Here is a 12,191-nt window from a genome sequence, read left to right as displayed (position 1 = left end):
GAGAGAGGAGAGGGAGAGGGAGAGGGAGAGGGAGAGAGAGAGAGAGAGAGAGAGGTCTTCCATCTGTTGGTTCACTCCCCAATTGGCCACAATGGCCGCAGCTGCACTGATACGAAGCCAGGTCTCCCACACAGTTGCAGAGGCCCAAGGACTTGGGCCATCTTCTACTTCTTTCCCAGTCCATAGCAGAGAGCTGGATGGGAAGTGGAGCATCCGAGACTCAAACCAGCGCCCGTATGGGATGCTGACACTGCAGGTGACAGCTTTACCCACTACGCTACAGTGCTGGCCCCAAAATCTAGTATGTTTTAAAAACCACCCCAATCAATCTTTTATTCATTGATTCAACCAGTGTTTATTGAATATCTAATGTATGTCATGCACAGTAGCATATCTGCCCTGTGAGCTAAGCATTAATATTATTACCCTGTTTTACAAACGAGAAAACCAAGACAAGCAGTAGTTTACCCAAGGTCGCACATGTGAGGAAGAATATCACATACTGGCAAAAGAGGGTGGGTTCTGGAGGTAGATTGCAGGGTTTAGGCCTGGCTCTGCCATTTACCAGTTGTGTGACATGGAGTAAGTTACTTAACCTCTGCATGTTCCAGGTCCCTCATCCATAAAGCAAGAATAAATAGAGGATGTAGCTCACAGGATGGAAGCACACAGTGAGCACTCTGTGAATGTGATTTTTCTTCACTAAGTAGGCCATGGTCCAGAGACTGAAACCAGCTGCTCTGGCCCCACTTTTGTTGCTTTTTCTATCATGACTGTCCTGACTCCATCATAGGATAGCAAAGTTACCTCTGTACAATACAACAGGTAAGTTCAGGCTCTGAAGGATATACAATAAATTCATCAATAATTACATGCTTTAGTACTTAACTGAGGCAATCACATGGGAAAATGTACCAGTGATCCATTGTTCTCTGTCCATCACTATAGAATGGCAACTAAAAGGTTTGGCAGAGAACAAACGAATACATATGGTTGTGGGCAATAGCGCCTTAACGACAGAATATGATCCCCATAAGGAAATGTTTATGTGAGAGGCAAAGCATTCCTTCAGACCAGTGTGCTCGGTAACATTGAGCGTAGGCTTCCTGATGTTTGCTTGCTGTCATCAAGCAGACCAAACAGCCTGAAGCATCATGGGGATGCTTGCTTTCACCCTAGGAAACTTTGATTCTCTGAGTCGTTGAGCCAGCAATAAGAACAAGTCTCTCCGAAACACATTTAGATGCAAGAAGCAGTATCACCTGGTTCCAATGCAGTGGTCTGAAGTCTTGACTGCTCATCAGAACCACCTGAGGAGCTTGTAAAAATTCCAATATAAAGGGCACACCCCAGACCAATTACATTAGGTTCCCTGGGAGTAAGACCAGGTAGTAGTAGTTTTTAAAGCTCCCCGGGTGACTACAATGTGCAACCAAGATTGGGAAGGCTCTAGTGGGAAGAACATGATGTCAGAATTCAGAAATTCCTTAGCCCTGCCTTTGCACGTACAGGTAAGAGAGTTTAAGGTAGTTACCAAATTCTTTCTACTTCTTCATTTCTACTGATTGACAAGATGTTCTACCTGTAAGTGACTCAATGGTCAATATGAGATCCTATGTGTGAAAATAAAACCTGCTGCAGCCAGTTGGTGCTGTTGTATTTCTTTGATGTAAACAATTGTAGCAGTGGGGAATAAAAATCTCAGGTCAACCTCTACCAATGTTGGAAAAGAGGTGTGTCAGGGGAAAAAAAAAAAAAAGAGTACACGCCCAGCCCAGTAATTCCCAGTAATCCTCAGAAAGAACAACAGGGAATCAGAACTTTGCTATGGAGCAAGAGAATGCCTTCTTACCACAGATTACAAAACCGCTACAGAAGCAAACTGCAATAATGAATTTTAATTTTCAGAGCTTTTGCTAAAATTCTGCTCTCTTTCTCTGTTCTTCTCTGTTTCTTCATCTTCATTATTTCTTTCCAATCAGCATAGATCCCTGGCCATCTTCTCTGTCTAGACAGTTGGCTGAGTTTTGGAGGCAAAATGATACATGTCATGATGAACTTTTTGGAGAGTTTATAGGCAGGTGCTAGGAGTCAGATGAGTGAAAAAAATTTTAGGGATAAAATATGAGAAGTATTAAAAGTTTGTATGGCATTTTCATCTCTCAGATGGTAGAGAAAGCAAGGCATAAAATGAGTTAATGATAGAAAACTAGTGGAACTATTTAGGAAAAATGACACATCACTTGGGGTTTCATAATATACAGGAAAGGGACTGCCCTCTATATTCCAATATAAAATGTAAGGAAGACAATTTCAAAACAATTTGAGGAAAGATATGAATTACCCCTGAATGGAAGTCTCAAAAGGCAATAGCATTTGAGAAAGGTTAAATTTTGACTGAGAATCATGAAGATTCCTGATGAGAAGATATTACTCAATCTTTCTTTGTTTGTTCATTGGTAAAGTGGGTATAATAACGGCAACCACTGCATGTCTACTTTATAGGTGTCCAGCACATGGCAAGAATTCTATTAATGTTAGTTTTTATAATTGTGTAAAGGAAATAATGAGACCTCACTAAGAACTCTGGGGAGCTCAGATTTGCTTCTGTAATGAAAGGGCAGAGCATATATACGAAATAGCAATGAAAGAGTATTACTGAATTCTACAAGAATATTTACATATGTGTTCTTTAGTGTGTTTGAAGCAAGAAGGCTAGGAACATTGCTGGTGGAAATCCAGTACTATTAATAAAAGAAAAGAACTATTCAGTTTAAGTGTTTTATCTATCAATGGAAAATACCATGAAGCTAAAGGAGAAGCAGTAAATTAATGATTATTACAGGAAGCCCAGATAAGGGCAAGACTGAGGGACCCTGGCTGGTTAAATAGTTCAAGACTGTAAACTCAGAACAATGATAAGGGATAAGGAGATAGATAAGTATTTGTGGGAATATGATCTGACTTAATAGTATATCAAGTAAGCATTACCAGGGCCTTAATCACAGTAGGTTTAAAAAAAATCTTTTGTGATTTTGATTGATGACATAAAGTTCATAATTCTGTGATTTCTGGAAAATACTAATGCAGATCTGAGCTGAATTAATAGATACATAGTGCACAGGTCAGGGGAGGTAGTAAACACTCATGCCCTTGGTATTCAAACTAACTCAAGCTCCTGATCTGGTTCTGGACACATACTGAATAGAAACATCAACAAAGTTCACCACAGAACAGCAAAGATGGCTAAGTCTCTGGAAAATTGTGTCCTAAGAAAAAGTCGAAGGACCTGAGCTCTAATACAAGAAGAGGACTCTCACTCGTGGGAGAGGAACGAACTCACTCAGTTTTGCTCCAGAGGTCAGAACTAGGACCAGAAGAAATTTGCAGGATAAAGATTAAGGAAGGACATTGTAGCCCTTATTATCTGCCAACAGAATGGGTGGTCTCGCAACAACAACATGGAGCGTTTTCTGTTGTTGGCAAAGGATTAATAATTCAGAGCCTGGGTGCTCATCTGTTTGAGATCCTAAGATCTGTAATTTCAGTGCACACCTTCTATTGCAGTGGGTTAAGCTACCACTTGGAACAACTGCATTCCATACTGGAGTGCTTGTTTGAGTCCCAGCTACTCCACTTCCAATCCAGCTTTTTGCCAGTGCATCCCGGGAGGCAGCAGATGATGGCTCAAGTGTTTGGATCCCTGCCACCCATGTGGGAGACCTGGATCAAAGGTCCTGGATGTTGTAGGCATAATGGGGAGTGAGCCAGTGAACAAAAGTCTCTCTCTCTGTCTCTTTCAAGTACCTTTCAAGTAGATGAAAATAATTTTTTTTAAAGATATCTCTTCCTGCTCCAAGATTCTTATTTTTCTACTTCAAGTGTAAACTTGTTAAACTGTGATGTCTGTGATTTCTATATGAATTATTTCAATATTTTGTTATGATTGTTAAAAAACAAAATTTCAGGCCGGCGCCGCAGCTCACTTGGCAATCCTCTGTCTGCGGCGCCGGCACACCGGGTTCTAGTCCTGGTTGGGACGCCGGATTCTGTCCCGGTTGTTCCTCTTCCATTCCAGCTCTCTGCTGTGGCCCGGGAAGGCAGTGGAGGATGGCCTAAGTGCCTGGGCCCTGCACCCACATGGGAGACCAGGAGGAAGCACCTGGCTCCTGGTTTCGGATTGGCGAAGCGCGCTGGCCATAGCGGCCGTTTCGGGGGTGAATCAACGGAAATAGGAAGACCTTTCTCTCTCTTTCTCTCACTAACTCTGCCTGTCCAAAAAAAAAAAAAAAAAAAACCTTAAAGATCTAGTTGGTTTTTATCAGTGATTCATGGATCAGGTAGCGTCTCTTCTAAAGAACAGATCCATGCTCCAGTGTGCACGGCAGGGCAGATGGTTTTTATAAGGCAAGTAGAACAGGAACAAAAAGACAGAATAAAAGGGAAAAAATAGATTGGTTAGAACAGGTTACTTCAGATTACTTTTCTTGTAACCATTAAAGCAGAGGAGATTTCCTTATGCTGCCTGAGACTGACGGGGTCCCTTCTAACTGGTTGCTCGGAATCTCTTACTTTTAGGAAAAGCTTGTCTGTTTCCTTTAAAATTTCAGCTTGATTGCGAGGCACTTAGCATGAGTGCCTCCATTTTGCTTTGGTCTTTGGGGGCTTATGCAGGAGCACAGTCCAAACAATGACCTCCTACAAATTTTATTCAACAACACAAATGATCTGTAAACAAATGTCATTATAGTGAAAACAATTTTCAAGTCACAATCTACTTATTTCAAACAACATCTTATAAAATACCAATAAAAGGAAGAAATTTGGAGTTTCAGAGCACTGTAACATGATGTGAACCGTATAATGTATCTTATTGTCACATATCAACTTAATGAGAAGTGAATTATTTTCAACTTTTAACTATTATTAAAGAATGTATGCAGAGCTCATTTTTTCTAATGCTCTCATTTCAGTGCTTAAAGATCCAGAGTTCCTTGGACAGTATTATAAATGGAAGAAAATAGATCTACAATATCCTAAAGAATGGAAATTAAAGTAAGAAATGTTAAGTGCCTTGAATTTATTATCCCATTAACTCGAAATGCACATTATTCCATTTTCTACTACTTAACTGAACCATCAGGATAAACCCTTGGAAATAACAACTGTTGCCTTTTTCTGTGCCTAAGAATAAGGAGAAGAAAGTTCCATTTCTTCCTTTCATGTGAACTCAGGGGGGAAATACCTCTGCTCTGTCTTGGATGCCAAAGATGGAGACAGGACACGGGCCCCAGTGCAGAAAGCTCAAACGCCCTCCCCATGAGTTCCCTTCCTCCCATCCATCTCATCTCCATCAGTGTGTGCCTTAGAAATAGTAACAACAACAGCAGCAGCAGAAACCGCATATCTTCAGTTAGCTTTTCATCCTTCTCTAACTTCCTCCTCATGCAGGAACCAAATACATCAAATCTAGTGAGGAAGTATGTAGAAAAATATCAAAATAAATTATTATAATATCTTCAGCAATCAATGAGTCTTGGGCCATATGAAAAAAAAGGGGACCATAAATCTTTGGTCTCTTGTCCTTTTGAAGACAGTCTTTGTGCTTCACCATGCTGGAGTGGAGATTCCATCTCTGCTCTGGGGCACTGGTTGCACAGTGACCACTTACACAGGGTGCTGTTTGCAAGGTGCTCAGTGAATATATGCCACCTTAAAGCTAGAGAATTGAAGATTCCAACTGTGACATCCCCCTCATTTTTTAACTCTTCAGCTTACTGTTAGTGTCGAGTGAAATACAGGATTCATAGAAATAGCATGCTGTATTTTAAATTTGTGTAGAAATTGAGGTTCGTGAAATACCTGTGAATTTCCCTGCCCTTTAACATCATATTTTGGATTGGATTTTAAGTTAGATTTTCTTTTTTTCAATTGACTTCTGCAAAAACTTCCTTCAGCTCAAAGCAGAGAAAAACTTTTGCATTAGATACTTTTGTGCTTTCAAGATAAATTATAGGCAGTAAAAAAGTTTTTATTAAGCGGAATTTGAAGGAATACAAGCATGTTTTCATTTTTTGAAGGCACGTTTCAAGTTTCTTATTGAGTTGTAGAAACTCACTTAGAAAATAAGGTTAATTTTGCTTTGACATGACTTCCTCTTTGATTTCCTTTAACAGAACTGCTTTTTTTGTTTGATCCTTGATTCATTATGTAATGCCAACATCCCACAGAACCCAAAAATGTAGGAAAAGTAGGACCATGTCATTTTCAACTTATTCATCCACTTCTACATATGGCTAAAATAATTGTGAACAGTTTGAGTGTTCAAACATTTTTTCAAATATGTTATTTTGAACTTGTAGGTCAAATTATCATGTGCATAGTGACCCTGTCAGAATAAAACCCTCACACCTTATGCCATCTGGTGGTTGATGAGAATATATTATTTAGATCAAATGCTATCTGCTTTTTGTAAATTTTGGTATTGATTAGTTTAAGGATACACTTTAAAAACAGATTACATTTATCTAGATTTTAATGTGGCATAAACGTTAAGTATGTAAACATGTAAAATATAGTAAAGACCCAAAGAATGGTGAAATTCAACTTCCTTTCATATAATTATCAGAAGTCTTGCATTCATCAAAGTACATGACGTATGGTAAAAAATTCATTTCACAAGACTCAAATAGAAAATTAGTGGGGATCTCTGCAAATGAGTAACTGATCTTATGTGCATGCTATACGTATTAGCTGTCAGAGGCTACTTATGATGACAAGAGGTGTATTCAGCTCATAGTTTTGGAGTTCAAAGTCCAAATAGCATTAACTCAAGTGCAATGTTAAGGGCCACCCTTTGGCTCTGTCACCTCATGGTGCAGATGCAATGGTGAGAGCAAGCAAGTGATCACTTTTTTAAAAATTTTTAAAAAGATTTTTATTTATTTATTTGAGAGAGAGTTACAGACAGTGAGAGGGAGAGACAGAGAGAAAGATCTCCCTCCCGTAGGTTCACTCCCCAGATGGTCGCTGCAGCCAGCGCTGCGTTGATCCGAAGCCAGGAGCCAAGTGCTTCTTCCCAGTCCCCTATGCGGGTACAGGGGCCCTAGGACTTGGGCCATCCTCCAGTGCCTTCCCAGGCCACAGCAGAGAGCTGGACTGGAAGAGGAGCAGCCAGAACTAGAATCTGCACCCATATAGGATGCCAGTGCCACAGGTGGAGGATTAACCTACTGCGTCACAGCACCAGCCCCAAGTGATCACTTCTTAAACCAGGAGCAGAATGGACCACCCCAGCTGACCCAAAGACCTCCCATTAGCCCTGCCTTTTAAAGGTCCACACCATCTTCCAATAGACTACCCTGGGGACCAAATTTCCTACACATGAACCTTTGGGTGGACAAAAACCATATCAAACCATATCACTATATAATCTCATTATGCATCACTCTACTTTTCATAAGCATTTGAAAATGCATTCTTTATTTAGTGGAGGGTTAACCTTGTGATTATAAAGTAAGTTGAAAATATATCACTGTAAAAATTTTTTAAAAAACGGAGGAAGCGGGAGGGTGGGGAAGAGTGAAGGGAGGAAAGAGGGCAGGGTGGGAAGGATCATTATGCTGTTAAAACTGTATACATGAAATACATGAAATTTGTTCCCTTTATATAAATAATTTTTTTAAATCTCACAAATGAAATAAAACAGAAAATGCTGGCTGAGACACTTTCGTTTGCACAGTGTTGAGAGAGAAGAGAAACCTAGCTCTGTGTTACTGTCCTATCCTTTCCTCTGTTCTCCCTGCCCTCCTCATCAATCAATACCCCATTCTTAAACCACACAAATTTATCTTTTGTCACTTTTGTTTGGAGATAGAAGTTTTCTTTGTGCCTTCTGCCTGGAATATCTTTCTCAGCAGAGTTTTGCAGGCTATATAGAGTTAGGGTTTGGACTGAGTTAAAAGCCAGGATGTGCAGTGCTTAAGCCTTGGGGTGCTGGGGCCAAACTGCCTGCATTTGCCTTCTAGCTCTACCAGCTCCCTGACCTTGAGCATGAGACCTGACTTATTTGAGCTTCAGTTTTAGCCACTAAATGGAGGTTATAATATGCCTACTTCCCAAGGAATTTGTGAGGATTAAATAAATTAATATATGTAAAATGTTTCAAGGCCAGCGCCACGGCTCACTAGGCTAATCCTCTGCCTTGAGGCGCCGGCACACCGGGTTCTAGTCCCGGTCGGGGCGCCAGATTCTGTCCCGGTTGCCGCTCTTCCAGGCCAGCTCTCTGCTGTGGCCAGGGAGTGCAGTGGAGGATGGCCCAGGTGCTTGGGCCCTGCACCCCATGGGAGACCAGGAGAAGCACCTGGCTCCTGCCTTCGGATCAGCGCGGTGCACCGGCCGCGGCGGCCATTGGAGGGTGAACCAACGACAAAAGGAAGACCTTTCTCTCTGTCTCTCTCTCTCTCACTGTCCACTCTGCCTGTCAAAAAATAAAAATATATATATATAAAAAAATGTTTCACAACAGCTTTGGCACATGGTAAGTACTCAAAAGGTTTGTTCTTATTCATGATTTGTCTGCTGTGGCACCAGTTCAATGAAGTGCATGGAGAAAGAGCATGGGCTTTTGAGCAAGACAGATCTTGGAGAATTCTTACCTTCTCTGAACTTGCCTCCTTGTGTGCTAAAGGGAGATGGCGTTACCTACCTTGCAGAGTTGTTATTATAGTGAATCTCTGGGATGAGGTCATATATTTTAAAATCAGGGGCAGGCATTTGTCACAGTGATTAATTAGGTTGTGGCTTGTGGTGCCCGTGTCCCATATCAGAGTGCCTGGTTTGAGTCCCAGCCTCTCCACTTCCAATCCACCTTCCTGCTAATGCACACCCTGGAAGGCAGCAGTGATGGCTCAAGTACTTGGGTCTCTGCCACCCACATGGGAGACCTGAATGGAGTTCCGGGCTCGTGGCTTTAACCTGGTCCAACCCAGGTTGTTGCAGACATTTGGGGTATGAACCAGCAGTTGGAAGATCTCTGACCATCTCTCTGTCTCTGCATTTCAAATAAAAATGAAAATACATAGATATTTACAAAATAGATAAGATCGTACAGTGATGGCACATGAGCATTCAATAAATACTAGTTCCTGAGGAAAGGGGGAGATGGACCTCATGCCTGCCAACTATCCAGAGAACAATCATCTCTCTTGGAGACATGTAAAAACTGTAAAATGCTCATTCTCAGGTTAGGAAACAACACCTACCAGGACCACCTGCATTTTAGTCCCATTGTGCCTGTGGTTCCTTTCCCATCCACACTCCCTTTTCTGTCTGCCTGGAAAAGTCGGTCATGAGGATGGCAGGAAAAGCCAGCTCCAGCGTGTCTTGGAGAAATGCTCTCTGGCATGCTCAGGCTTCCCCAGTTGCCCATCTTCTTTCCTGTGTCTTTCAACACCTGTGGTGTGGCAATGCGTATGTTCTTGGAGAGTGACCAAGGCAGTGACAATAGTGTAGCTTTGCAGCCTGGGTACTTAGCATGGTGCCTGGCAAAAAGTACACACTCAATTAATGTTTGTTGAAAGACACATACTTGGGGCCAGTACTGTGGCGTAGCAGGTAAAGCTGCCGCCTGCAGTGCCAGCATCCCATATGGGCGCCGGTTATAGTCCCAGCTGCTCCACTTCCAATCCAGCTCTCTGTCATGGCCTGGGAAAGTAGAAGATGGCCCAAGTCCTCGGGCCCCTGCACTCATGTGGGAGACCCAGAAGAAGCTCCTGGCTCCTGGCTTCGCCTGGGCGCAGCCCTGGCCACTGCCGCCATCTGGGGAGTGAACCATCGAATGGAAGACCTCTCTCTCTCTCTCTCTCTCTCTCTCTCTCTCTTCTGCCTCTCTTTCTCACTCTGTATAACTCTGACTCTGACACTTTCAAATAAATAAATAAATCTTTTTTAAAAAATAAAAAACAAAATAAATTTTTAAAAAAGAAAGGTACATACTTAACCCTGTTCCCCATTTAAAATTAGGACTAAAAGTGAAAGCAGTTAATTTTAAGAAAACATCAACCTTAGCTGTAGACTTCTATTAAGGTCCATTCTAATGCAGAGATTATGGCTCTATTGTAGGAGTTCTAGGATAGAGTCATAAACAGTGATTGAAAACTGGAAATCTAAATGACAGTCTTGAATATTTTATGCAAATTCTTGAACTTTACACATGTTTCAGTTACTGTTAATAGAAACCAATTGTCATTATAAACAGTTCATAAATATTCATTGGTCAATCATTTCATTTGGTGCTCATTTCTGAGGTCTTTTTTCTTTCCGATTGCCTTGACTATCTTTTGGCTATTCAGGCAAATGCTTATGTCTACCAAGACACAGGAAAGGATATGAATCAAAAATCTAATCAGTAGTTTGTATTTCCTCTAGAGAAATAGTAAAAGATATGATATCAGAAAGCAGTGAAAGCTGTTCTTTTGAGTATTCTTGTTATGTGCACATAAAACTATGTATCATACCCTATACCTAATGGTCGTGATAAAGGAAAAAATCTGTACCAGTAATCTAAGCTGTGCCAATCAGCAGGTAGTCTAAGTAGTAGCTTTTAAGTCTGGTGGACTTTTGCATTCCATGTACTCTTCGAAAAGACTGTTGCCCAGATCTCTACGTAGGAGGTATGAGGAGCAGGGAACAGCAGGCTAAGTCCTTTCATTCCTAATGTGATGCTGGCCACCTGGGGAGGTGACAGTCATACCTCTAAGTGCAACCCACAACAATATCCCTGAAACTCCTCCAAAGCCTCAAGTCAGCCTCCACTCCAGGGCAGCCCACATTGCTCACCTGCCACCACCACTTCAAGACAAGGCCCCTAGCCGCCCAGTTCAGCTGGCTGCCACCCCAGGATCCCTTGGCAGAAGTGCTATCATCTCTGGTTAACCGATGAGAGAAACTGAGGCAGAAAGAGAGTAACCAGTTTGCTTGATGTTATTGATAAATACAAATGTTGTTTGAAAATTAAAAACTAAAGTATATCCTACTTACTTACTAATATGTATTTATTAAGAACTTAAGATTTTCAGGTAAACAAAGAAGTATTGCCTGCCCATTGTAAATGCAAATCAAATCTAATTTCTGTGGAAAAGTAGTTTTTTCTTTCCCATCAATATCAAATTGTATTGTTCCTTTTTCCTTGTTTATTTTTAAGTTTCTTTAGTGTTTGATTATTGTAAGTGGGTATGTGAACTCACTAAAACAAGTAATTTTGATGTTAGCATACCTGTGTTTCTTTACTCCGTTCTGTAGAAAACCTTCCTGCTGAGTATACTCACTGATTGTGTGTTTGTGCTGTCCTATCGGGGTTATTGAATTTAAACCTTGTTTTTATAGGTTTACAGAGTTGCGTATTTAGTTAATTTTTAAGGAGGAATGCTAGGGTTTTTATTCCCTAAAGATTGAAACTTGAGTGCCATCTTGTGGTTAAAGAGAGAATTAGCATTAGAATGGATACTGCCTATATTTTAAAATACAGACATGTGAAAAAAATAAAGATGAAGGGGAAAATTCCTTTTTCAAAAGTAACTTTTTCAAGGTATCTATATAGCCTCTGACTGGGTGTTCTAGAGATAGAGGTTGGTACTTCAAAAGTCTTCAAATAACTCTAATCTTCTTTCTTGCTTGCATCTAACATCTTATGATTCTCAATCATTCCAGATTTTAATAGATTTTATTGAATGCCTACTACATGCTTTTACATGTGTCTGCAAAACTAAAATGAGAAATTATAAAATGAGAAATTATGTCCATTTTATTAAGAAGTTGTGCAGAAACAGTTTTTTCAAAATAAAAAATAAAGTTTCCTAAGTTAATATACTTAAAAGCTGAAATACAAACCGAGGCCTGATACCACAACCCAGGCTTTCTCCATCAGAGTTAACATACCTAATTCTTTCAACTGTTTGTTATGAATTTCACACTTTTTATTGAGGCCCCTTACAGATATAATTCATTTCATGAATTTCTATCTCAGAGTTTAGCCCTAGGAAGAAGCATCAGGTTCCACCATTAAGACACGGCTTGGGATGCCTGCATCTCATATCGGAGTGTTTGGGTTTGAATCCTGGCTCTGCCTCAGATTCCAGCTTCCTGCTAATGCACACTGTGGGAAGCAGCAGGTGATGACTCAAGTGTTTGGA

At 40.8% G+C, this 12,191-nt stretch overlaps 1 protein-coding gene across 2 annotated transcripts in view; it reads left to right on the top strand.

Annotated features, from left to right (window-relative positions):
• Positions 1-12,191, top strand: part of UBE2U (ubiquitin conjugating enzyme E2 U) — a 58,810-nt gene that overhangs the window by 33,704 nt on the left and 12,915 nt on the right. Inside the window, exon 8 of one of the 2 annotated variants that reach the window (XM_002715946.5) lies at positions 4,974-5,055. The exons of the other annotated variant lie outside the window; for it this stretch is intronic. Within the exon in view, the coding sequence (XP_002715992.3) occupies positions 4,974-5,055 (82 nt within the window). The remainder of the gene's footprint in view (positions 1-4,973; positions 5,056-12,191) is intronic. 2 annotated transcript variants of the gene reach the window in all.

This window comes from Oryctolagus cuniculus, chromosome 7 (assembly GCF_964237555.1).
Source record: "Oryctolagus cuniculus chromosome 7, mOryCun1.1, whole genome shotgun sequence".
NCBI classification, from domain to species: domain Eukaryota; kingdom Metazoa; phylum Chordata; class Mammalia; order Lagomorpha; family Leporidae; genus Oryctolagus; species Oryctolagus cuniculus.
This window is presented reverse-complemented; position numbering and strand designations above follow the sequence as displayed.